At 45.7% G+C, this 25,885-nt stretch overlaps 1 protein-coding gene across 1 annotated transcript in view; it reads right to left on the reverse strand.

Annotated features, from left to right (window-relative positions):
- The window catches only part of XPR1 (xenotropic and polytropic retrovirus receptor 1), a 108,393-nt gene that overhangs the window by 7,483 nt on the left and 75,025 nt on the right, over nucleotides 1-25,885 (reverse strand). Inside the window, exons 5-13 of the mRNA XM_019007668.1 lie at nucleotides 23,725-23,874; nucleotides 23,128-23,211; nucleotides 22,573-22,654; nucleotides 19,533-19,720; nucleotides 19,118-19,297; nucleotides 14,872-15,037; nucleotides 12,988-13,179; nucleotides 1,158-1,324; nucleotides 740-880 (exon numbers count right to left, since the gene is read on the reverse strand). Of these exons, the coding sequence (XP_018863213.1) occupies nucleotides 740-880; nucleotides 1,158-1,324; nucleotides 12,988-13,179; nucleotides 14,872-15,037; nucleotides 19,118-19,297; nucleotides 19,533-19,720; nucleotides 22,573-22,654; nucleotides 23,128-23,211; nucleotides 23,725-23,874 (1,350 nt within the window). The remainder of the gene's footprint in view (nucleotides 1-739; nucleotides 881-1,157; nucleotides 1,325-12,987; nucleotides 13,180-14,871; nucleotides 15,038-19,117; nucleotides 19,298-19,532; nucleotides 19,721-22,572; nucleotides 22,655-23,127; nucleotides 23,212-23,724; nucleotides 23,875-25,885) is intronic.

The following is a 25,885-nucleotide window of genomic DNA, read 5'->3' on the forward strand; positions in this document are numbered from 1 at the left end:
AAAAGGGGGTATTACCAACTGAGCTCCCTTTTTACAGACATTTCCCACATTTGGCAAAGTACTGGGATGTGCACCTGGAGAAACATCCAGTGGCTAACAGCAGCACCTGCTGCAACATCTTTCCTCTGGAGAAGTTTTCAGGTTTATTCCTTATCCTAATGCTGACAGTCCTGATATGGACAGCATGGAGGTACCAAGCTGTACAAGCCAAAGGCCACCTCCAGTGTCTACATGAGTGAGGGTCAGCTTCAAGTTCTTCCCAGGAAGCTGTGAGAGTGGGTTTCCAGCTACAGTCAAGGTGTTTAAAGGTCATGGAACCTTGCAGGATCCAAATCAATGACACAGAATACAAATTAGCATTTGGAAAAAATGCAGCAGAGGTTTGAAAATTGGAAACTTGAGGATGAAGTTTCAACTGGAAATTTCAAGGAGAAATTCGGTAACCAAATTATTAAGTTTGGTAAACCAAACCCCTCGAGATTATGTCATGGTTCAGAAGGAACTGCAAACCCAGTGTGAAGGACTCAGCTCCACAGTGTGGCAGAGCCCCCTATCCTTTTCTTCACTCAGCACCCTGTCTGGATCAAATATTCCTGTTAATCCTGGTTTCCTTGAAATAAAAACCAATATATTCCATATCCAAGCATCCAGGCGCTTCCCCCCCACCATGCTGACATCACAGAACAAAAAATGTGAATATAAATCCAAGAGAAACGAGCTGCTCAGCCCAGCAGCCTTACCTGAACACCTCAAGTGGGGCAAACACAGTAGAAATGATGTCTGCAGCGTAGGGAAAGATTTGCATGGAAGTGAGGGAGATCTGGATGGTCCACGCAAAACGCAGGATGACATCTTCTACAATGGCACAATAGTAGTATGCCTGAGGAGCAACAAGAACAAAACAGCTCAACAAACACCTTTCTGCACAGAAAAGACCTCATCAGGTCTTTGGGAAGCTGCAAAATCTGCTGCTCAAACTCAAGCAAAACGAACAGAAATGATCTCTTGGGGGAAAAAGAAAAAAAAAATCAGCTCTACTGCTGGATAATCTCAGCACTGAAATGCTCCAGTGGCCAATTGCAACAGGCTCTAAACTCAGCAAGTGTGGTTAAAATGTTACAAGGCTGTCCTAAGGGAAGAGCAGGCTGCGTACGCACTTTCTGTGGGTAGACAATTCCTTCTCGGAGAAAGGTATTTTCACCAGCATTTTTGTCAAAGAGACCCCAGTCCATCTTCAGGTCCCAAATGAGGGTATAGCAAGAGCTGATGAAACAGAAGATAATCCACAGGTAGAAGAACACTTGGGTGTCACTGTGGTTTTTAGCTGGAAAAGAGAAGAACAAGATACTTCTGTAGAACTGAGAGCACATCCCTTCTTAAAACAGCTACAAGCTGCCTCGTTTGAGCAGGGCAAATCACCTCTTCTATCCAAGTTCTGGGAAAATGCACCAAATACTAATCTGAGCCAAACCAAAAGCCTTAGCAGGACCTGTTTTATATTGTTATTCGAATTCCACTTTCATCTCGTTCAACTTTCAGCACTTGGGATTGAAATTTAAGTTAATATTTGGAACAGGCTCCCAGGGAAGTGGTGACAGTCCCAAGCCTGCCAAAGTTCAGGGAAGTTTGGGAAACACCCTGAGACATGAGGTGGGATTCTTGGGGATGGTCCTGTGCAGGGCCAGGAGCTGGACTCGAGGATCCTCGTGGGTTCCAACTCAGGATATTCCATGGTTTTTATGTCCTTGGATTTATGGCAGAGCTGCCGTTCTGGCTCTGAACAGCAGGTGGAGGCTGAGGGCCACAAATCGCAAAGGACACCGGCTTGTACAAAGGATGCAGCAGAGAGGCAGAGCTCAGCTAGGAGGGCTTGGTAAGAAAATATTTGAGTTTGTATTAACATCAGCAACTGTGAATTAGTGCACTAAAAGCCTGAAGAGCGTGGCCAGTACAGGAATTACCACCAGCCATTTCAGAGCTTGTGGTGGCAAGGGAAAAGGCAGCAATGCATTAAAATGGACAAATTCTAAAGCAGGAAATTCTAAAAATTCTGAAGTATGGAGTTTTAAATACCCATACAGAGCTTCTCTTGGGAAACAGGAGACTGTGGGCCAGCGATCTGCTCAGCTGGGGACCCGTTTTTCCAACAAAGTTGTTTCCCACTCCCCCCTGAAAAGGTTTCATTGCTCTCAATTTGGCTACAATTCCCTGCATCAGCTGGCTGGGGAAAACCAAGCAGAGCTGGTAATTCTGTTTGCTTTTGAAAAGCTGGCTCAAAAAATTAATGCAAATAAAACACGTTATGATGCTTCAGAAAGCTGAGACATTTTGCACCTGGCTGCTAGCAGGAATCTCTCCTTTCTGTGCAGCCTCAGCAATTGCTCATTCACTGATTCCCTCGAACAAAGCAAATAACATTTCCAGTACAAAAAAGATGTTTTCAGCCCAACACCACGCTGCATGACAGCACCTTTTCCTATCTATGTAGCTTTAAAACAACAGAATCCTGCAGCTGATCAGCCAGGGAGCAACAGGGCAATTTGCCTTCTCCTTCCCTCTGTATTTCCAGCAATTACGATCTAAACGTAACACGGCAATCCGATAAAATTAATGGAGGTGAAAATGAGAGCACATTCCTCCCATTATGCCTTTCAGGCTTTCTGGACATGATGTGCAGGATATAGGTCAAACCCACACTGCTCCTGCCCCTCTCAAAACACCCCCTCACCCAAAGCAAACCTCTGAACGCCACTTATGCAGCAAAGCCTGTTTTACACAGTCGGTGCAGGAGAAGGGCAGGGGATCGCTGCAGCTCCCAGGTCTGAGCAGTTTCCCTGCTTTGGGGCAAGGCTGGAAGCTTTTGAGCACACCCCACATGCTCAGCTTGGCCAAGACACGGGTCTAGCATCACATTCCTGGTCCCTGCAGAGCCGTGACGTCAGCCGGGAGCAGTGCTCGCGTCCTGCGGATGCCCAGGTACCTCAAACGCCGCCGCTGCCTGGAAACAGCCTCTCCCAGGCTATTTTTAACTGCAGCTGCCCACAGAAAGGGACACAGGTGAGGATTTTGGAGCTTAGCAATGAGGGCTGCACTGCCAGGTTTCATTCCTCCCTGCCCTCAGCTTCTCTAAAGCCTCCACAACATTATTTCAGGAGGAAAAGGCAGATGCTGACATTCGGTGACTCATGAGACACTAAGCTTGTTCTTTCCAGCATTATTTTTAGCTCATTAGATCTCCATGTTTAGTTCCCATTACCAGACCCTAAAGGATAATTCAGAGGCAGTTCATGGGTTGTATGGGCTTTCAAAGTACCTAAAATGCTCCAAAAACACACTGTGAGGCTGCAGTGCTTCCTCTCACCTTAGGCTTGAAAATTACATCACGCTGCTTTGGGTTGGGTTATTTATTTTATTTTCCCCCCGCTTAAGGACAGAACTCAAATAAACTGAATCTTATTCCACACCTTCATGGAGCATCCATAGAGAAGTCAATGCAGCCAGCACCATCCATCACATCCCTGGCCTGAGCCATGCCCTGCAGGAGCAGGTAGAAGAGCAGGGAAGTATTGCTGGGCAGCTCTTTTGGAGTTCTGTGGTCATGGAGGGGGCTGGTCTGGCCCCTGATTGTCATCTCCAAGCACACAAGGGCCAAACAAAACTCTATCCTAAGTTGGCAATTGCAGAGGAAGGGGATTTCAAAGGTTCTCCCTGTTTAAACCTAAATCCCAGAATGGCTCAGGTTGGAAGGGACAGTGGGTCAGCCTGGTCCAACCTCTCTGCTCAAGCAGGGTCATCCCAGAGCACGTGGCACAGGTTCTTGTGAGCAGTTACAGAAAGGAAAATTGGGAAGGAAAAGGCCCAAGTGAGAAATCTAATCTCACCAATCACAAAAGGATGTGCTTGCTTTCAGTGAAGTTATCCTGGGCTCAGTTCCCCTCTCTCTGCCTCTGTCTTTGCAGCAGCTTTCTCAGTGGCACCTGGGCTCACACTTCTGGCCCCTTGCTCCTGCTCCCTTTCTCACCAAGCAGCTCTGCAATGCATTCAGCTCCTGAAAGAACTCATTAAAAACCCAAATCACTCCCTGGTAAAATGCCCTAATCAGAACCAGCCTATTGTCTTCAGTCTTGGCCTCCGAGTCCTTCCTTTAATCACTTATCCTCCTTCTCCTCCTGCCTGCAGTTCTGTTTGATACCTCCCTTCCTTCTGTCCTCATTGGTATTCAGCTGGTGTGCAGAAATATGTTACTGCTCCAGGCAAGCAATTATAGCTGGGTCTCTGCTGGCTGGTCCAGGCAGCCCTCTTCACTGCTGCTCAGGGGGAGAGAAAATCAAGGCATTCATATTCTGCCCAGAGGCTCCATCAACTCCTGGCCTGCCGGTTTTCCAGGAGCAATACAGAGCTCTGCATATTTATGATGATGTCAGGGTCTATTTAAGCAGGAACTGTTTCATCCTGTGTGTTTTTTCTTTGTTTAATGAGCTGCTAGAAAACACCAAAAACCATGAGAGAGGGAGAGAGTCTCTGGATGAGAGCAGCACTCTGGACACCTGGCAGATCTCAACCTCTCCAGGAAGGAAAAGAGAGGACATTTTCAACACCCCATGGCACCAGTGCCATCCCCCCAAGAGAGGCACGAAGGACCTTCCTACTCCATGCTCCAAAGGGCACAGCCACGGAGCAGCTTCCTGAGCACTGTTATTCAAAGCAGCACGTGCAGGACAAAACAGCACCAGCACAAAACCTCTGGAGCTGCAGGTGCAGCTCTAAGCCTGAGGATGGGCTGATTTCAGTGCTCACAATGCCATGTCTGCAGCTTGGAGGTGTGCAGTTGTATCAGAGGCTACCTGAGTCCACAATGCCCGGCTGCTCCCACCTGCCACAAAGCCTGTGTTTGCAGCCTTCACCACAGAATTTCCATTAGCATCCTCAGTTTACCCTATAACATGCAATTCCAGCAGATCCTCTGCACAAATACACCTCAAATTGCTCCAGAAGGTCAACTAGATAAATAATGGATGGCTTCCACCTTTGAACTGAAGCTGTGAATAGCCACAGTCCCCTAAAACAGCCAAAGGCACTTGCAGCAGCAGAATTTGCCGCCTGCAAAAACTGCTGATAGGCAATATCCTGGCTCCCCAAAGCAGCCCCAGGGGCCACAGTGTCTGACTGGCATTCTGAGGGAACACTGCTCTGCAGAAATTACAGCCCCTTCGAAGCACAGGCAAGAGAAAAGGTTGCTTTCCATCAAAGAGAGACAGCGAGTGCTCTCCCGAACGCTGTTAATATTGACTTTACCTCCAAAGAATACTATCTGTTTACCCTGCTGAATTATTCTGGGGAATGTAAACACCATATAGTATTCAACACAGCAAAAATCAATGCCATGTATTATTGAAGGGCTGGATAAGAGCACAATGGCCCTCGATAAGCATTCCTGGTGTGTCACCCACCCTGGGTTGTGCTGATGGGGAGCGCTCTGATAAAAGCTGGAGGAAGCAGGAGGTTATCAGGGAACACAGCCAGGTAAGCCCTGCTACACAAAACACTGACTGCCAACCAACCCTTGGTCCAAGCTCACCAAACCCAGCCTCAGCCACAGATTTAAGCAGAAGCAAAGCACAAATGTACTTAGCATGCAAGGCAAGCGCAGCTCTGAGCAGGCCTAGGGATGGTGTGTGCCCATTAACTCCATCCCAGCACACCACAGAGCAGGGTGACAGCCAGAAGTGACTTATCTACATAAGAACTGCCATCAGAGTGACATCCCCAAGCATTTGTCTAACACCTCAGTGCTCGAAGCACAGCGTTACCTCTCCCCTCAGTAATTAGATACCTTAATGAGCGGGTTACGCTGCCTTTCTGCCCAGCCAGCACGTCCTGCTGTTTAGCACTGATCAATGGCAGAGCCAGGACATGACAGGGGACTTCATGCAGTTAAAAGGCAAAAATAACCCACAGGAGCACACGCAGGACTCGCTGCAGTGCGCTGATGGGCTCTGCCAAACACCTTCCCTTGGATTGTGCAAACCTCTGCAGTCGCCTCCGGGCACGATTTAAGCAAAGCAGCAGCAAAGAACTGTCAAGAGGCAACATTTCATATCTTCTTCTAGCCAAGAGTCTACATTTGTAGAGAAGGGAAATCCCAAAATTGTGTTTGCATTAAAAACCCTCTGTGGGTCTGCGTTGGTTTGTGTCTAATTTCAAGACACGGCAGCAAACTCCTGGCTTGTACCTCACAAAATGACAAATGTGATTTAACTGCAAGCAGGGGGAAAAGAGTTATCAGTAGTGGCTGAGATTTGGGCTGGTTCATTTTTGGTGCCTCCTGTAGCTTTTGAGAAGTGTTCTTAGGGAAAGTTTAATCGCTGCCTTGAGGAGGATGGGGTTTCCAATCAAAGGCAGAAGTCTCACTAGTAAGAATATCAGGATTCATGATCAGAAATTAATAACATGGTAATCAGGGCCTTTGATGGACAGTTTGGGGATGGGGACACAAGGTCATCTGCTACCTCTATCATGCTTTGACATCCAACAGCAGATTCTTTCAAAATTTACTTCTTTTAAAAGCAAAAGAGAAAAATTGTTAGATGATTGCATCTCCTACATTTCTGCACCACCACAGACTCCAGGCCTGTGTGTATCTGACAGGAAAATTGCTTGTAATGCAGCCACTTGCTTTTCTTAAAATGCTCCATTAAAAAAAAAGGTCAGGCTTCCCCCCCCTCTTAAGTGAATTTAAGTATCAGTAGGTCACCCTTTTTACTAACACCTCATTCATTAGCATTCCCATTTCCCCAGCCACCAAGGCACAATAAGTGACACGATGCTCCACTTCCCAAATCCCAGCTGTTAATCCCCATCTCCTCTGGGGTGCTGAGGTCACCACCGATGTCCCACCTGACATTTGCAGACCTACAAAGCACAGCAAGGCTTCCCAGTGGGATTTGATGCCTTTTTGTGCACAGGGAGTTGCCAAAATCCCCGGGAATTCCCATTCCCAGGTTGCCCACCGAGCAGGGGTTGCTGTCTCTGCTCTCCTGCCCCGCTCGCTTACCGGCACCTCCGGCCAGGCTGCTCCTGCCGCAGCATCCCCGGGATACTGGGATGGGTGACAGCGAGCAGCTGAGCTCATGGGGAACCAGGAGGAACCAGGAGGAACCAGGGGGCCACGTCAAAGCCGTGAGGAGGTCAGAGGCCAGGATAAGAAATGTTTGCCCACGGCAGTGCCTCCCAATTCCTCACTAATGACGCTGCTGCCGCTCTGATGGAAAGGATCAGAAAGACTGCCTAATGAACACAACTCATTACTGGAGGCCTCCTGGGCACGGGATGACAGGGTTTCAGACAAAAATTCATCCTAGCTCACAGCAATGTGACAGACGGTGCATGTTTTGGCTCTGAACATCCATCCTGGTGGAGTTGCCAGTGTGCTGTGCTAAGGGAAGGCATGTGAAAACGGCAAGTATTAAGCAAGAAGCCAGTTAATCCCATTACAAAGTTTGTTTTACTTCAAGAGGTCAATCCAAGCACTCTATAAGGCTCTTGTGACACCTAAATCAAATGCTGACAGCTCTTTCAGTGCTGAGGAAGAGGGGGAGAAACGGGAGCTCTTGTACCAACACAGAAGTGAGGGAACAGGATCTCCTGCTTCATTCTTTTGTGATCTTCTCTTTTCAAGTTTTGTGCTTACAAGAATTCTACATGTTCACTTATTTTGCCCTGCCCCACCCCTAAAAATGGAATTATCTACCTCAGTTGGGGGCTGTACACTGTTGCACTGATTTAGTTTTAGTCCCAGCTCTCACATCACCTCCTTGCCTCCTGCTGTAAGCATGGAAGATCACAGTGCTTTATTGTCCTCACTCCACGGGGAGCTGCAAGCTGCAGCCTCTAACACAGGAATGACAACAAGTGACACAACCCACCAGCCACAGAGCTCAGGTGCAGCCAGGTACCTCCTGCAGCCCCCAGGGGCACAACTGGATGTCACCCCAGCCTGTGCCCCATCCTGCTGAGCATCACCATCCCTCCCCTGGAGGGCAGAGCCATGGGATCTCTTCCAGGCTGATGTGGTGTCACCGCTGGGAACGCCCCCAGGTGCCCTGATTAATGGGGAGTGAGCAGCAGGTAAAGACCTGGGAACTTTCCACTGCATTTCCCAAAAGCAGCACATTTTCCCATTCATCTTCCTCTGGTCAGGCCTGGTTGAACCTCTCTGTTAATAAGGGACGGTCCAACACCTTCCTGCAAAAGCCATTAATCGCAGGATGGCTCTGGCCGTGACACTCCACATCTCTATTCCTTGGCCCTTTTCTCTTGGGGCTGCCTTGAAAAATCATACATCAGGCATTACTGCAGAGGAGCCTGTTTCTGAAGCGATGGGGAGAGCACAGACAGGAGCACTGCTCTTCAGAGACAGCCCTATTTAGTTAACTTCTGTATTTTTAATTACTGCCAATTTCCTGGGCTGTTTAATGAGAAAGTGCACGGTAGTTCCATTACCTTAGACCAACCTAGGGCTCTCCAGGGCACCCCAAGCCAATGACAATTGCTGTTCAGCTGCCCCATTTGGAGTACCTGGAAAAACTGTGGGAGCAGGATGGAAGAGGAGATGCTTACTCAAGTTTCCAGGCCACATGGATTAACTCTGGCATAATTCAGAGGTTAATAAATAGCAGGATACTACTAAGACCACAAGGATTTCAATGAATTAGGTGTGTGAATCAAACTGACAATGTCCATAAACCATCCTGCCTTTCAGTTAAAGGATAAAATCCCACACAGCCAACAGCAAGCTAAACAAAAAATGGTCACACTGAACCAGCAAACCCCACAAAACAAGAAAATTATGAAAGAGAGGCACTCAAGCTCAGTTCTTCAAGCACAGAAGCCAAATCTTTATTTTGGTATTTCCAATGACACTATGTGAGCAAGCTGCATCCAGGTGAGAGAAAACTGTCAGCAGCAAAATCACAATGTCTCATTTTAAAAGGAATAAAGTTGGAGTATAAATCATGACTAAAGCTTCAAGAATGACCTGCACTCCTTGAGTAGTACAACACAACTGTTTCTTAGAAGAGCTGAACACCTAAATAGAATAACCATATCCTACACAGCCTGAGTCAGGTCCTGAGTGAGGAGTGAAACCAAAGCTGGCTCTTCCAGATATGTCAGTATCTGACATATCTGCCTTCTTTATATCTGACATATTGCCTTCTATAATGCAAGCACCATTTATACAAGAAGAGATGTCTGTGGGTTTCCCTCTCTCGGATGCCCTCGGTGTAAGGAGCTTCTGGACTTGCTGGAGTGAGTCCAGAGGAGACCATGAAGATGCTCAGAGGGATGAAGCACCTCTGTTATGGGGACAGATTGAGAGAGCTGGGAGTGTTCAGCCTGGAGAGGTGATGGCTCTGGTGAAACCTTAGAGCCCCTTCCAGTGCCTAAAGGGGCTCAAAGAAAGCTGGAGAGGGACTTTGGACAAGGGTCTGGAGTGACAGGACAAAGGGGAACAGCTACAAACTGACAGAGGGCAGGGTTAGATTAGATTTTATGATGAAATTCTTCCCTGTGAGGGTGGGAACAGGTTGTCCAGAGAAGTTGTGGAACACATCCCTGGAAGTGTTCAAGGCCAGATTGGACAGGGCTTGGAACTCCACGATCTTTAAGGTCCCTTCCAAGCCAAACCACTCTATGATTCTACAAATGCTGTGACAAGCTGGACCAAAGTGGGAGCTGCTTTACTGGGACACTTGTCAAGCACAGCACATCTGCTTTTGGCAGAGTGAAAACACAGCAGAAAGCAGTTGTGTGTCAAAACAACGCCGCGCTTGGGGTGAATATTCCGCCACAGGCTCAGCCTTAATCATCTGCTTCCCCAGCAGCACGTAGGTTCTGTAGGGATTAAATAAGGCAATGGAATACTCTGTTGGCTGGCTCTGGGGAAAGCTACTCAGCACTGGCAGGGAATTTAATGCCAGCACTGAGCTCCTTATTGCAAAGCAAGGGTGGGAAAGAAGGGGACAGAACGGGCAGGGACCGGTGGCCAGGTAGCTTCGAGTTACAGCCGTGCCTCATTTGCCTGAGCAAACACACCCCACAGCACTTTATTTACAGAACACGGCCTTTGCTTCCCATTCCTTTGGGAGAGATAAAAATACTGAGAATTCCTCCTCTGGGAACTCAGCAACAGTTGTCCCCGTGTTGTTGCTGTCGTCCCTGAAACGTGGCTGTGCCTGTGAGCCGTGCTGGAGTCTGCACTCGTTTACGCCACCGCTGCTTGCTCCTGTATTATGTTCTGGGGTAGCTCCCCTCCCGTTTGCTTCACTAATCCCAGTGATACCTGAATATCAAGATGACAGCTTGGAGTTACCCCTGTAAAGCTGGTCTGGTCCCAAATCAACAGCATTGCAAATTTCAGAGCAAAAACCCGACAGAATTCACTTTGCTATCTTAGCGGTCTGACATCCAAACTGCAATTAGCAGAGCAAATTGCACCCTGCATCTAAATCCTAGGGAAGGAAAGTAAAGAAATGGCTTCTCTGAGGGAATAAAGAATCTGAATTATGCACTGCCTGAGCAATATGAATTATTAAACAGGGATATTTTGGGGAAACAGATACTTGTCAGGAGCCCACATGGTGCTACTGGGGGGGATCCTTCACTAGAGGAGGTTTGGAGCAGGGAATACCACACAAGACTAGAACAGAAACATTACTTAAACATAATAAGGTGGCATTTGTACATTTGTTTAGTTGGGAGTTGTTTTCCAGCAGCAAGCACAGGATTACAAATTATCCAGTGCTCTAATGAAGGGAGGAAGATGAGACTTCTCAGAGGGCTGTGATGTCCCCAGGCCTCCCAAGTGGAGAACAGGCTCTGGTGTCCATTACCTGACCTCCCAAGGAAAGGCCAGGGATTACGCTCTTCTGGCAGCCAAAAGCTGTCATTCCAGAGGTGTAAGTCATAGGTTTGCAAGCACAGGTATGGAAAACTGTTTAAATAAGACTGATATCACAGCAATTAATAGGTTTGTTACTGAAATTTAGAGCAGGTCTGAGGAGCAAGGATCTTCACCAATTTGACGCCTGGTTTGGGGAAGCACTTTCTTCAGAACACACAGCTCGCCCCAACAGATGTTTAGGAGGTAAGAGAGGGGTGTTTGCTATCCTTGGGCAGACACAGAGAAGGTGTGGGCGAGCAGCACATCTATTTTCAACAGTAGCATCATAACAACTTGATGATAGACCATCTGATTCCAGGTTCCAAACCAAGTGGCAATCTGTGTAAAGCACTTTGATAAAATTGGCTTCTTAACAGGTATAGCACACCAGAAAGTGTGTTTATATCAGGATGGGAACATGAGGGGACGTGCCCAGGGCTTTAGGCAGCCCTCTGAACAGTGACATTTACAAATCTGTGTTAACGTGTAATTTCCAAAGGCCACAAAGCTTCCAAAACTTTTTCTGTACTACACCACCAACTACTTGCTGCTGACAAAACTGGGCAGACAAAAGCAGGGACGTCTCACAGCAACTGGAACAAGGCTCATAAACACCTCATTACAGCCCACTCCTTGCCAGACTGGGAAAGGGGACACCAGTTATGTGTGGCAGTGACCAGAACCGGGGTGGCAACACTGGCGCAGATGAAAATCTTCAAGGGCGGCAGAAAGAGGTCAAACTCTTCAACTGGACATTTTGACAGAGGCTGGTTTTCCTCTTGGTTCCAACCCTAGCCCAACTGAAGGCTGTGGCAATGTGTTCCCCACCCCAGAGGGAGGCAGAAGCATTAGTCAGCCTCCCTGGAGCAGCTCTGGCTCCAGAAGATGCAAGCAGTGACTCTGGAGCCAGGCAATCTGTCCGTGCCTCGTCCCAGGCTCTGGCAGCGGTGACTAACTGGACTGCAGGGCTGCAGAATGTCACTGAGCAAACAAGCTAAAACATGAACGAGCTTCAGGGACATGGCAGCAGGGAGGAGATGCTCCCAAAAGATGTTCCCACACCAGCTCTGGATACAGAGCCCAAATCCCAGCTTGCAGCCGGTTTGGGCCACTGCTCCTCCCTGCATTAAAGTGCAAGGCCTGACAAACATCGTCGCTGTGACTCTGGGCCCAGCTATGTAAAACAGACATTTCTTGGCCACAGGAAGGTTTCTAACAACCCTGCCACCCCTCCAGCATGTTAACTAGGATCATGCCTTCAACACTTCTCCCTGCCTCACCACAGGAATATTCCAGGCTAAGTAATTGTTCGCGACTGTGTGTGGTTGCTAATTCCTGGATATATAGAGGGGAGATATTCTCAAATGAAAGAATACAGCTTTTAGGGCTTCAGAACAATGAAAGGCAGGGTGACTGCCTGAAGTGCAGAAACTAAAAGCTTTTTCCTTCAGAACAAGAGCAGAATCGAGTAATTGTCGTTTCCAGGGAGATGAGGAACTTCAGGGATCAGAGCTCAATCTGCAGTTAAATGGATTGGAAACAACTCCTTACCAGCTGCAGAAAAAACATGGATAGAATCACACAGGAAAATCAGAGAGAGCATTTTTTTTCCTGGCACTGTGCACATGCCTTCACATTTAGGAATGATGGACCGATTATTTAGATGATCCAGGTTAAATATTCATGAATGTTAAGGCAGAAGTACTTGCTGTGCTATCCCTTTCCTCATATATCTCCCTCCCATTCACCTCCCTTCACAGCAAAACCTGACAGGTATTTCAGCTTTCAAAAGAGAAACCTAAAAATTCCCTCCCCTGCTCCCTAAGTGCAATTCTAAGCAGACCAGGGATGTGGAAAACACCTAAAATAAGATCTTAAAATGCTCTTTACAAGCTGGGCAGGCCCCTGCCTTTCCCCAGAGATGTTTCACAGGTGCCAAAACACAAGAAGCTCACGCTTCAACGGGATGCCTGTGATTCTGAGCTTCTCCCGTGTCAAAAATCAAACCCCAGGAGCCACAAAGGATTCTCCAAAATCCCCAATACCTTTGTGAGTGCTGTAGAGGGCTGCAAATGTCACCACGAAGAAGGTGGTGGAATATTTTCCAGCGTTAACCAGATGAAAGGCCCGTTTGTTATCGCGGTAACGGCGCAGGCACTGGATGAATCGCAACCAAGCAGGGATGCACTGGACAACTGCTCTCACTCCGTAGGAGTAGCTGTTACAAATCTGATTATCTGCAAGAAAAAAAAGCAGTTGAAGCTGTTAAGGCAAAGAGTTAGGAAGTTTAAGAACTACTGTTGTCTTGCTGTCTGCAATATCACTTTATGGCAGCGATTCCCCATCAGCAGCTGGTACTCAGGCACACAAACAGCAAGGAGCCCAAAGTATCCTGAAGCTCAATATTCCATCTGGGAGGTGTTCAGGTGACATGACATCAATAACACATGCAGACAGATCACCATCTAACTCCCTCAGTCCTGCCAGCATAACTAACATGCAAGATTACAAATAATCTATTTTTAAATGTGCTCAGTGCTGTTGGCGGTACTGTGAATAATCAAATTAAGGATGGAGTTACAAAAGGCCCTCGACACTGGGTTTTTGTGCATAAATGGGAGAGCACTTAGAAACTCTACAGGAGAGCTCTAAAAGGCTACTTTGCCCAAGATGTCCTTGACCTGTTTTCCTTGTGCATTGTAATAGGAAAAAACATATTTCAGGATGGGACCGGGTTTGGCATTTTTTGCTTTGTTTTCCAAAAAGCAAAGCCAAGGGATAGTCTGGCTTCAAAAACTGGGATGAGAAGCAACCCCACCACAATGCCATTGTGTCCCCTCCTCCATGTTTGAAAGCCTTCTTTTTATTAAGGCAATGACCAGGAAACCCTCAGCTTTTCCTGGAACTCCCCAAGAATTCCGTATTCTTTTGCTGTCTCACTCAGCACATCTAAACCAAACACCCTGCTGCCTAACATTCATTTGTTTCTTATTCACACTAAGGGAGACACATTATTAGCTGATATTTATCCCAAAACACCGTGCTACCATTTCTCTTCTCAGATTGTAAGAGGACAAATTGTTATGCACACAGTTGCTTTATGTATTTTAATTTTATTTTTAATAAGTAAATATTTAGCTGCTCGCAACGCTGTCTTTTAAAATGAAGGGAAAGATCAGACAGATTGGAGGAAAAAAGTGAACACTGATGCTTATTGAAGCATACAGCAAATTCTCTCAGCAAGTGTCAAAACCATCAGACAATATGATTTGCCAGCAGTCACTGCTTGAAATGGAAAATCAACAGCCCCATCCGTGAGGAGACAGGTACTGGGCTGCCACAGGGAAGGCCAAAGTCAAAATTCACATTCCAGCTCTGTTCCTTCTGGCTAGAAGAGAAGACAGAGCATGGACAAGCCTGGCAGAGCAGCATCAACTCAAATCAAATAAGAGGTGGCACTAAGGAGCTTCTCCATCCTCTCTTGCTTCAGGGTACTGCGATGGAGCCCATAAGAGCCAGGCTACAGCACAGAGAGCTGTGCTTAACAAGCTCAGGGCTCTCATGATGGGCAACAGGAAGAGGCTAAAGGCAAACACATGGTTAAAGTACTGTGAAATAAAACAACAATGCCAGGAAAATGGATTTCTCTTTCCAATCAGGAGCGCTGTGCCTAAATTCTTTGATGGATATGCACATTGGGCCAAATGACTGGATTAGGAAATGAACGCTGATGTGAAATTCCATTTCTCTGGATGGAAGTAAGAAAGGGGAGAATCTCTCTAATGCCACGCTTCTAAGAAATGCCAATTATTTTCATTTCCTGTACTATTAATAGCCCTCTTTAAAACAGACAATTAGGAAGTTGACTGGCTCTGTTGTTTTTCAGGTCATTTCGACCACATTCCCAGGGCTCATCAGCATTACTCTACCTGTATCTGCCAGAAGTCCAGCATTGTCCTCCCACTGAACCTCAAAGCTGTAGAAGCAGATCATGTATTCCAAATCCATAAGTATCACGACCAGGCTGTTGAGCTGATCAGCCAGCCAGAAATCTGCGAAGCCCACCTTGTGGAAGGGAGCAGTGAATACTCGAAACTGTCAGGAAAAACAAAGCAGGAATAATTCATGGCTGTGTCAAAGGCATCCAAATGCAGTGGCAGGACATCACAGAACTGAACAAATATGGAAATAACAGAAAGGCTTGAAGATTTATTGCTGACCTTTTGCTCCTGCTGATAAAAAAAGGGTAACTGTCTCCTCACTTTCAGTACAAAGAACATTCTTGCTTTCCTCCTCCTGTATCCATCTATTCCTGTGGCCCCCCAGCCTTTTGTTTTTTACTGGCAGAACAGCCCAGTCTCCTCCAAGCTCTTAGCCAGAAACTCCCATTTAAGAGCTCTACACAGCTCCATTTCTCTCACTGCTCCTCACTTTGATCAGCACTTTCTTTCAGGCACTTACATCGTGCCTATTGACATTTTCCACACTTACCTTCCCCCTCACATTTAATGTCAGTTGGATTTAGACCCTCAGCACAGCCATTAGTGTGGCCATGCCTTGGTTTACTTAAGTCATGAGCTGTTCTTTGGTGTTAGCAGTTGTGACAGTGAGGATCTTTACTGGCTCTGCCGATGCCTCCAGAAGGGAACGGGTTAAAGGAAGGGCAGAGGAAATCCTATGTCAGTGGGACTCCCCCTCAATCCCAGTCCACTTTCCCTCTGAGCCTGAGCAGCAGTTTTGCTCCTTCCAAAGCAGACAGTTTTCTGCTCCATTAGCTTTGATTACCCCTCTCCCTACCCGGTTAGTTACAGTTACTAATGGCCAATTTCTCACAGAGACGGCACCAGCACCATCCGGTCATTCTGGGATTTATGAACCTTTAAATTAATGAAAGCACAGGCTAACACTGATCTTTTATACTGCTCTCCTTATTAACCTGAAGGGTGCACAGCTCCAGAAGCCCAGGAAAGGACTGACACATCCCCATCAGCCTCTAATGCAGATTTAAAGCTCTGCTCCTGAAATTTCAAAGCCAAACAGGGGATTAAGAGTTAGTGGCATAAAGCAGATATGGATCTTGACCCAGAAAGCTCTGTGCTCATGTTGGATGGCACCTATTCCCAAGGGTCAAACAAGGCCAGCCTTTAGGGAGGACTGTCTTCAAAGGCACCCAGCTGCAGAACAGCTTCTGCAGAGCTCAGACCACACCAGCCTTCCCTTGCAAAAGCTCTTTCCTCCCTTTTCCTAACACTCCCTGATATTATCTTTATCTGTTTCATCGTAGACCATTGTTTTGTCCATGAACAAAGACTAGCTAAGCAAATGAAATGTGAAAATAGCTTTACAGGCAGCTCTCCTTAAAAAAAAAAAAAAAAAGAAAACAAGAAATAATATTCTTGTTATTTAATTTAGGGAGAGGTACTTCAGCACTGGCAGGTGACAGCTTTTAAGAGAGTAGAAATTTTCCACCTACAGGTTACATCTGAGGAGGAATCAGATAGATCCAGGACATATCTGGCACTGGCATCTGAGTCAAGCCTCCTCCAGAACCTGAGCTGCCATTGAACCATCCCAATGCCAGATGTGCCAGGCACTGTGGCTTCTGCCTGCTGCCCAGGCACAGCTGGAGCTGCAGCCCCAATTCCAGGGGCTGCTGGCACTAGAGGTACCCCAGACACCTCCTCACTTCCCAAAAGTGCCTCCAACATCCTCCAGATAAGGATAAAGTCATAAAACCCCAGAAGCTGGAGCTGCACCTCACTTTCAGTAACCGGTTGCGATTCTCCATCAACAATTCCACAGCCTGAGCACAGACCTCCTGGTGCTGACCCCTGCACTTTTAATTCATGCTGAGATGCCAGATATCTGAGCTGAGCTGAACACTTCCTAGCTTTTCACCTCTCACAGACAGGCTCCCTGCTCTCCTGTGGCCATTCAGATCCTGCAGAGAGCGTGGGCACGGGGACATTCCCTGCACTCCCCAGCCCACACAGGGCACTCAGGGGCTTCTCATCTGGCACAAAGAATGCTCACCTAAGCACACAGGTGAGAAAGAAGAGCCTGGCAGGGGAATTAAGATTTTACTACAGGGCTAAATAACTTTTTTCTCTCAGAGGAAGATCAATTCTGATGTCAGTCGCCAGCCCTCAGGGATTAGCACAAGGGATCCCACCCTCAACAAGCAGTTGATGTTGATCACAGAGGGAGGCAGGAAGCCTCCTAGATCCATGGAAATGATACTACACACTCAAGCATGCCCCTGATTTGGTTCCAGAAAAATTGAAAGTGCCAGTAATGCTCTGCTCCACCTGATACATCAGATTTTGTCTTGTCTGGAAAGGAAACATATGAAGAAAAACGCTCACCAAACATAGTTTTGTGTGAGCAGCACAGCTCTAAGACTTGCACTATTTAAACCTCCTTTCACCCAGAGAGCTGCTGGCAGCTGCATGGAGAAATAAAATACACCCAAGCTGGTCAAGTACACACAATAAAAGCTGCTCTTTATGTAGTCTGGCCTCTTCTTTCCCCTTCCTTTTCCCACATAAGGCACACAAGCACCAAGGCATCTCCCACCATTAAGGCAATCTTGCATTTTGATGAAGCTTTTTTTTCCCCAGGAGACCTTGGGATGAATTGGGCTCTGCACACTCAAGGTACTCAATGAACCTTATGGATCCCTTCCAATTGGAGCTATTCTGTGGTTCAGGTTTGATGGAGAGAGGCTGTTTACAAGGGCATTTAGTACAGGACAAGGGGGAACAGCTTCAAACTGACAACAGATCATAGGTTTAGATTAGATACTAGGAACAAATCCTTCCCTGTGAGAGTGGGGAGGCCCTGGCACAGGCTGCCCTGAGAAGCTGTGGCTACTCCATCCCTGGACGTGTCCAAGGTCAGGTTGGATGAGGCTCAGAGCTTCATGGAAAATGTCCCTGCCTGTGGCAGAGGGGTTGGAACTTAAGATCCCTTCTAGCTCAGACCATTCCATGTTTCTACAACTCTATCTCAGGCTGCAGCACATTCTGGAGATGGCTGGGACAGGGCAGGAGCTGCAAACAGCTCTGTGGAGACTGAGAATCTCACCCTGGCAAGATATTAAGGTAAATTAGCACAGATATTTCTCCTGTGGTTAAAGCACATCCAGTGCTTCCCCTCTCACCAGGGGACAGCAGTCAGACTAATGAGGCTTGGGACTAAAGGTACCTCTGTGAGGGATGGCTGAGTGCTGGAAGGCACAAAGGAAGAAGCTGGGATAGCAGCAAGGCAGCAAATCAAGTAACAGAGGTGAGCACACAGAGGTTAATTCACCGTGTGTATACCTGCACGCACATCCTCAAAGCACGATGCTGTGTCTCATCTTTGCCGTGTTCCAGATAAAGTTAATTGTTTTAATTGGCATTAAAATGAAGAAAACCAGCCAGCTAAACCCTCTTCTGCCCAGAGCTCTCAGAGCAGTGCCAGCAAGAAGAAGGTACCAGGGGAACCAGCTTGATTAAAGCCAATTTAGAAGGGTGCACAAGGTGGGGAAGAGCATATGAAACAGCCATTTGGGAAGACACTCATGAGTCACCCAGCAAGTCTGAAAACTGTTCTTTCAGAGCTCCCACCAATAACTGGAACACTGAAGCAGCACACATATTTACATTGAATTTACCAGACTTATCTTACAGGAAAATAAAGAGCTCGGTCTCAAACAAAAAGCTTAAGAGAACAAACAGAAAAAACCCCACCCAAGAACATAATTTTATAGGCAGTAACTTTTCCAAAGGTTCCCTCTCCATCAGTGAACCCTCTCCATGTTGGCACTATCCCAGTTTGGGCTGAGGAGCATCCATGCAGCCTTGCCTCAGAGCACTGGACCTCTAATCAATCTGTTTCACCAGGTTAAAGAATAAACAAGCAATGACATCCAAGGGTTTCCATACATGCAGAAGTTTTTAAGCAGCTGTCTATAGTTAACAAGTCAACTGGTACAGGAAGCAGAATAAGCCTCTGCAAACCCATCCTCAAAAACTGTCTGCAGTCAACACCTGATCAGGTGTGCTCTATAAATCACAGTGGTGTAAGCATCCCCCAGCAACCCTCTTTTCTGAGAGTTAGTGACACTTGCACACACTTCACACCTACTGCTCAGCCACAGAATTATTTATTTCAACCAGCTTTGACACTTACCAATAGTTTGAGCAGCCAGAAACGGGACTTGTAATATAAGGTTTTGGTAGGGTTGATGAGAAAAAGCAACATGAAGCCATACAAGATGAGTGGGTTCACCTGCATGGGGATGTAGGTGAATTGACCATATATACATGCCAGCAGGCTCAGGCACCACAAAACGCCCAGGAAACCAGCAATCTGCAGGGAAAAAAAATAACAAACCACACAGACACTTAATGAAAACACAGCCCTGAAACCTACAATGTGTTCTCATTAGAAGAAAAGGGAGAGCAGTGCTCAATCCTGTAATCTAATCAGACTTCAGCAACTTCCTCTTCTAATTGTATTAGGAGTCCTTGCCAGGAAACAGCACAGGATTTATCCTGCTGATCCTCAGCATGGCTCAGGCACTCCTACAATCCCTCCTGCTCACCTCAAAGAGATGTTGATGGGACAAGTTGCTGCGGGGATTGAGTTCGAAGATGAGGACGTGGTTGACTCCAGCCTGTCTCCAGCCATATGTGTTGATACCCAGGAGAAAGAGGAATTCTATCAGGAGAAAGCCACCTCGATAGATTCTCACCAGTGGCCACACATTTGGTCCATCTATAAAAGCCACACCTGGCAAAGACCAAAAAAAAAGGGAAGGATTTTAGGGATAACAGAGGTCGTGTCACAAAGCAAGGCTTTATCCTGGTTCTCAGATGTTTGGCTGTACCCTGAAAAAATGGGGTACATGTGTACACAACTGCATGTTCCAGCAAGTGGAGGACTTTTGGCCCAGCCTGTCACAGGATTTAGGAGTATTCTGGAGAAAATTCCCTTTCCAGCTGCTGTAATCATTAGCAGCGTCCCTGCCTCACACCACAGGCACAAGGGACAGCGCCAGCATAAATCTGACTAGAGGCACTTAAATATTCTGATTTAATAGAGATGAAATCCCAACAGACAGATACACAAACACTTCAGCTCCCCACAAAACCAAGAGGAACCATTTACAGCATTTAAAACAATTCTAAACCCACCTAATCACCGAACTCAGTACAATGGTAATGCAATACATATTCATGGCAGCATTACAACACCCAGCCCCACCCAAACAGAAATCCCAGCACAAGACAGCAGTGCTGGAAAGCTTGTTGCTTCCTTTGTTCAGTTTTTTTCTTGTTTGGAAACAAATGTGCTTCATTTTAAACAACTAACAGCCTTATTCAGCAGCACCTTTCTCCAGCATAAACCTCTTTGCAAAGGACTGTCTCCCCTGGTCACTAGACTCAGGTTTGATGAGAAAAGGAAAATAAAATACAGTTCTTCAGTCCTCAGTTTTAGTTTCATTGAGTTTCTCACCCACATTCTTTCAAAGAGAGGTAAAAGAAAGAAGGTGCACTTTACAGAGCTGAGGCTGAGAATTTATTCCCACAGACCTGCCTAAATTACAGTCCCAAGTTTTTCAAACTTTTTCTCAGAGAAAGCAAATCCACAGGGAATCTCATGTGTCCATCAGCTACAACTTTACACTACATAACTTAGAGAGAAAAAGCTGTGCAAGTAACAATGACTCCAGAACTGCTGCTTTAAATTTAAAACAAGATTCTTGGATTCAGGCAAAACAGAGGCAATTTTTGGACAGAAATTACACAACCCCAAAAAAGCTGAAAGAAATGAGTCTTAAATGTGGAATTGTAAAAAAAAGATTTTCAAATTTTTACCTGAAAACCAAGGGAAATTACAAAATGGGTAAGATTGGAGGGAACCCCAATGGGTCATCTGGTCAAAACTCCAAAGAGGGCAGAGTGGCCCCAAGAATACTGACTAAGAAGTGAAAATATTCCTGGTGACAAGTTTAATGGCAGCCTAATTCTCAAACAAGAGTAGGACCACGGCTACGGCTTGAGATTCTGCATGAAACCTAGCAGGTTTCTGGTTAATAAAGAGAATGCACATTTCTGTGAAATTCCAACCTCACTTACACGTTAGCTTGGCACCTAGGGAAGCCCATACAGAAAGAGTGAAGCCTCAGAACTTGTCCTCTTCAGGGTGACACCCTCCTGGGATCCACTTGTAGCTCTGCAGCCTTTAACAGACCCCAAGTGATGATGAAATCATCTCTGTAAAACGCTGCTGCTGTAGTTTTCAAATCAGGCACTACAGCACTGGGTTACTGACAGAAACTGTGTTCTGATGCTGCTTCACAAATTCTCCACATAGAACACTAAAATCCTGCCTTAGCTGATCAAATCACAAAACAATTTGGAAAAAGAAGCTGAGAGGTCAGCAAAATATGAGCCAATTAAAAACACCTACTTTGCACTCAGAATCCAGGTTTTTGCCCAATATCTGCAGTAATGTTCAGCTATCAGATCATGCCTGCTGATACAACACACCTATTACCCACACTGAGTTAGTAACACCTGCTTTAGAGATATAATCATTTTTATGAATTCCTTCTCACAACTGCGTCACTTTTTCATTCTTAGCACCGAGAGGGAAAGCAAACACAACTGGCTTCAATCATATTTGCATCTCACACAGAGATCAAACACTTAAGTAGCAGAAAGGATGAATAAAGAACAGTTTCTACAGATTAAACAGTGCCTTCATGCAGATGGGTCAACTTCATGCCTCTACCATGGGAAGACCAAATGAGAAGCACTGCAAACAATTCCTCAAACAGAGGCATTTTATCCCAAGAGATGGCTGGATCCAATTACAGAAACATCCGATTAAAAATTCTTTTAAGTCATAAAAACACAGACATGGGCTTTCCCTAATGCAAGAGCTCGTAAGTTGATTTGTTAAGCTTCTTCCTTTGTACTGCTTAAGCAAGTTACAACACTCCAGAAATCACACACACAATTAGTAAAGCCGCTTGTGATTAAGCTCTGTGTCTGGATCTGCAGCACTAACGTGGTTCTTACTCTAATCAGGGACCAAACTCACAAGGCACAAAGCAGAATAAAGCCAGGGCCTGAGAGAGGCACCCATCAACTGTACGGTGATTTTAAACAATCTTGCCAACATCTGCCAATAAAGAAAAGTCAATTAATTTCATTAGCAGACTCCAGGCATTGAAATCCTAGGAATTTCCACATGAATTCCCAATTTCCATTCCAACTGTGGTCACATGGTTCTGTGTGTGGTCATTTCTTTAAGGAGTTAACACCATGCAAAGCTCAAGTTCTACAAGCACCTGTCTCAAGGTGGGCACAGGCTGTGTGCTCCCAGAATGATAACAAAAATCTGTTTTTACATGTAGATGTTGTACCCTCAGAATATCCCTCCAAAAACAAGGATGAAACCAGATTTTTGTGCTCAAAATTTTCATGCACAACATGAGAAAAACCATAACTGCTGAGCAGAACTAGTAGTTCACACCAATGTGATATGGCTCTGATTTAACCCAGAATATCCAGGTCCTGGCCCTCCCAAAGTGAGGAGAATACACCCAAACTGAGGCATGGCAGGACACCTACCTGAAAGTATGACAGTGACATTCAGTGCAATGAACAACCCGCAGAACAATCCAACCCTGAATGTAGTCCAGGCTGGTACAGGCTGTGAACAAAGCCATGGCAGAATTAAGGTGAAGTAAACAGGTTATCAGCAGAATCAGATTAGTTTGCAGAGCAAACTTAATATCAGAAACACAAGCTCCTGATCCCTGATTATGCTCTTGAAGTGAGGTTTTTTAAACTGAAAATGCTGTGTAATAATCTTGACATGTTGAAACAGAGCTTGGGCATCTCAGAGCCCCCTGAAAAATATTCCAGACCACACAAACACTAAGCATATGCTTTTATTAGCACAAATTTCCTTTTACCATTTATCTCCTCCCTTCATTACCTTGTCTGCATGCATTAGGAGTAGCAACCTATTTCCAAACCTTCCGGAACTAAAGCAGATTATCTGGCCCTGCCCCATGCACGCTCACATCAATTATTTCCACTGTTTCCTTCAGATGTTGAATCTGATTTGGCACCTTGACAAGTTGGAGGAGCAGCTTCTCTCCACAAACCTTCATTCCTCACCTGAGCTGCTCCTAAGGGTGGAACTCGCAAACGTTTCATTGCCTTCTGCCTGTCTCCATCTTCCAACTCGTTGGTCACCACTTCCTAAGGAGACAAAGACACACACAACTGAAGCTCATCTGAGTGATGAGCAGGTGGTAAAAGCAAAATTAAAGGTTGGTTTCCATGCTACAAATGAGCCCTGGCCTGGTATTCTTTTAATACAAAGACATGAAAAGCTCACCATGCTGCACCAAGTTCCCTCATGGCACAAGTTGAGGCTGCACGAGGCTTTGCCAAGGGAAAAGTTACCAGCTGAGGAGAACAGACTCGTATTTATGTCAGTCAGTGGCATTTCAAAATCAATTCTTAGCCATCTTGGTGGTAAATAAAAGCTATAGAGAGGGCAAAACACTGGAAATTACATAGAATAGTTTGGGTTGGACCTGAAGATCTTGTTCCAACTCCCTGCCATGGGCAGGGGCGCTTTCCCCTAAAGCAGGTTTGCTCAGAGCTCCACCCAACCTGTGCTTGAACACTTCCAGAAACCAGCAGTGACCAAAAGCCTGGTTTTTTTGCTAGCAAGAAGAGGAGCAGTGCCCAGGCCAGCCTCTTCACCTCTGTTTCAGAGATAAGCTGGTTGATCTTCTTGCAGGTGTAGAAAGGAGCCACCTCCACCTCGGCCACCCTCCACTCCGCCCCCCGCGCCGTCTCCAGGTTCTTGTCATGCTTCTTCAGGATCTTGCGGAAGCCGGTGAAGTTCAGGTTCTGCAGACAAGGGAAAAAAGGGCTTTTAAACCCCAGGCAGCTCCCAAGAAAGAGAAATTATTCTCTCTCCAGTGCTAGCGAGAAAGGAATCGTTAATAAGAATCAAAACTACTGTATTTCTTGTCAGGAAGTTTCTGAGTTCTGACTTTATTTTAAAAATGTGGGACTCAAGGGCATAAAAAAGGAGCTACCTAAACCTTATTATTTCCTGAAAAGCCAGATCGTTTCCACCTTCCTCTTTTATGCAAGGAGTGACCTAATGCTACCTTGAAGACAAATAACCCTTAAGGGGTTTTCCCTCCTGAAAAATCTGAGCCACGGACTTCTTTAAACTTTACACTGGTTTCAAATCAAGTCCTCCAGTTAAATTCATTATAGAAGGGAAATCTTTGTATGACAGTTGTCAGTGCTGCAGATTAAATCCAGACAAGTGCATCCCCACAGCAGCATGTTTTTTCACAGAGTATATTGCACAATGACTGCAAAACCAGCTTAGGCTTGCAGAAGTGGGAGATGTAACTCTCCAGTCTGCAGAGACAAGCACACAGTGCTTAAAACAAAAAACAACTGTTGATTTCCAGGTTAGAGATGATCCCTGATTCAACACCCATGCACAGTATCTAAGGCAGGCAAAGCTCACCACACAGCAGCAATTGCTGTGGCAGGATGTATTTGCAGTCCTGCATTTCATTCTGCAGCAGGTGCTGCCTAAAAAAACTCAAATGTTTCATTCAAGCAACAGCAGAAACATGGAGAGACTGTGGCAAGAGTCACTTCTGAAAAAGACTTAGAGAGCAGATTGGGAAGAAAACCAGAGAAAACAGCAAAATCCAATGCCCTGGGGAGAGGCACCAACTACTCACTGAAATTATTTTCAATGTAATTATGCTCAGAGTGATTTAATGCCAGACCCTCCCATCCAGGTGGGAAATGAGGCTGGGGAGACTGGAGCAGGAAGCCAAAGCATTAATGACCTGCCTTATTGCAGACAAGAGACTTTAATTACTTTCTACTGGAAAATTCAACATTCCAGCCCAAAGAGAGCAGAAATTTCACATGAAAAACTGCAACAAAAGGATGATTTTGGTCAGGAATCTTTCTGTGGCCTGAAATAAAATCACTTCATCTGCCATGGATAAAATCCCAGCCTAAATTTGGGGTGCCCTGGCTGGTTGGGATATGTTTATACCAGGCACCCTAAAACCTCTCCAGGGGTCTTTCATCCTCTGACTGCAGAAATTGTGCAACCTCAAAGTGCATGATAAAAGCCCTGTTGGTCAACAGTGATGCTTCTGACAAGGAACAGACAGTGATGGGACTATGGAACACAACAAACATCATTTATGCAGTCTGATATTTTGCTATTCTTGCTGCTTTTATTTGGCAAAGAGCCTTCTCCAAGCCTGACCTCCATTTCTGCTTCATTTTGTTAAAAATCAAAATACAACCAAACAAAAAAATTACCACAAAACCCAAAAAACCAACACACACACAAAAACACCCCTTCCCCCTCCAAAAAAAAAAACAAACAAAACAAACACCTCCACAAACAACAAACAGTACAACTTAGGCAATAATATAATGTAACATCAAGTAGAATCAAACAATGGATTCAAAAATCTTTGCTCATATATACTAGGAAATGCACCAGCAAGGTAATTTAATAAAGCTGGTTCAGCCTCAATTATTCACCCAATAAATGCACTATATTATATACAGAATAAGTAACTAAATATATGCTTAATTTCTCAGCATCTGTTTGTCCCAAAACACAGCATTTCAAATAAATCGTGTTTTTATGTACATACACAATCTAGAATGGCTGGTAACAATAAATTAATATATTAATTTTATCAAAAGTTTAATCCTTGAGAAGTTAAACATGTAAGAGCTGCCCTGGAGATTCCTTTTAGTTTCATTTCATGTTTGGTTTGTGTACCTCAGGAATGAATGCATTTGCTCAGTCCTAAGAGGCTGAGGAATTTGCTTCAGGTGGATTTTCCTTCCTCAG

This window comes from Parus major, chromosome 8, assembly GCF_001522545.3.
Source record: "Parus major isolate Abel chromosome 8, Parus_major1.1, whole genome shotgun sequence".
Classification (NCBI taxonomy): Eukaryota; Metazoa; Chordata; class Aves; order Passeriformes; family Paridae; genus Parus; species Parus major.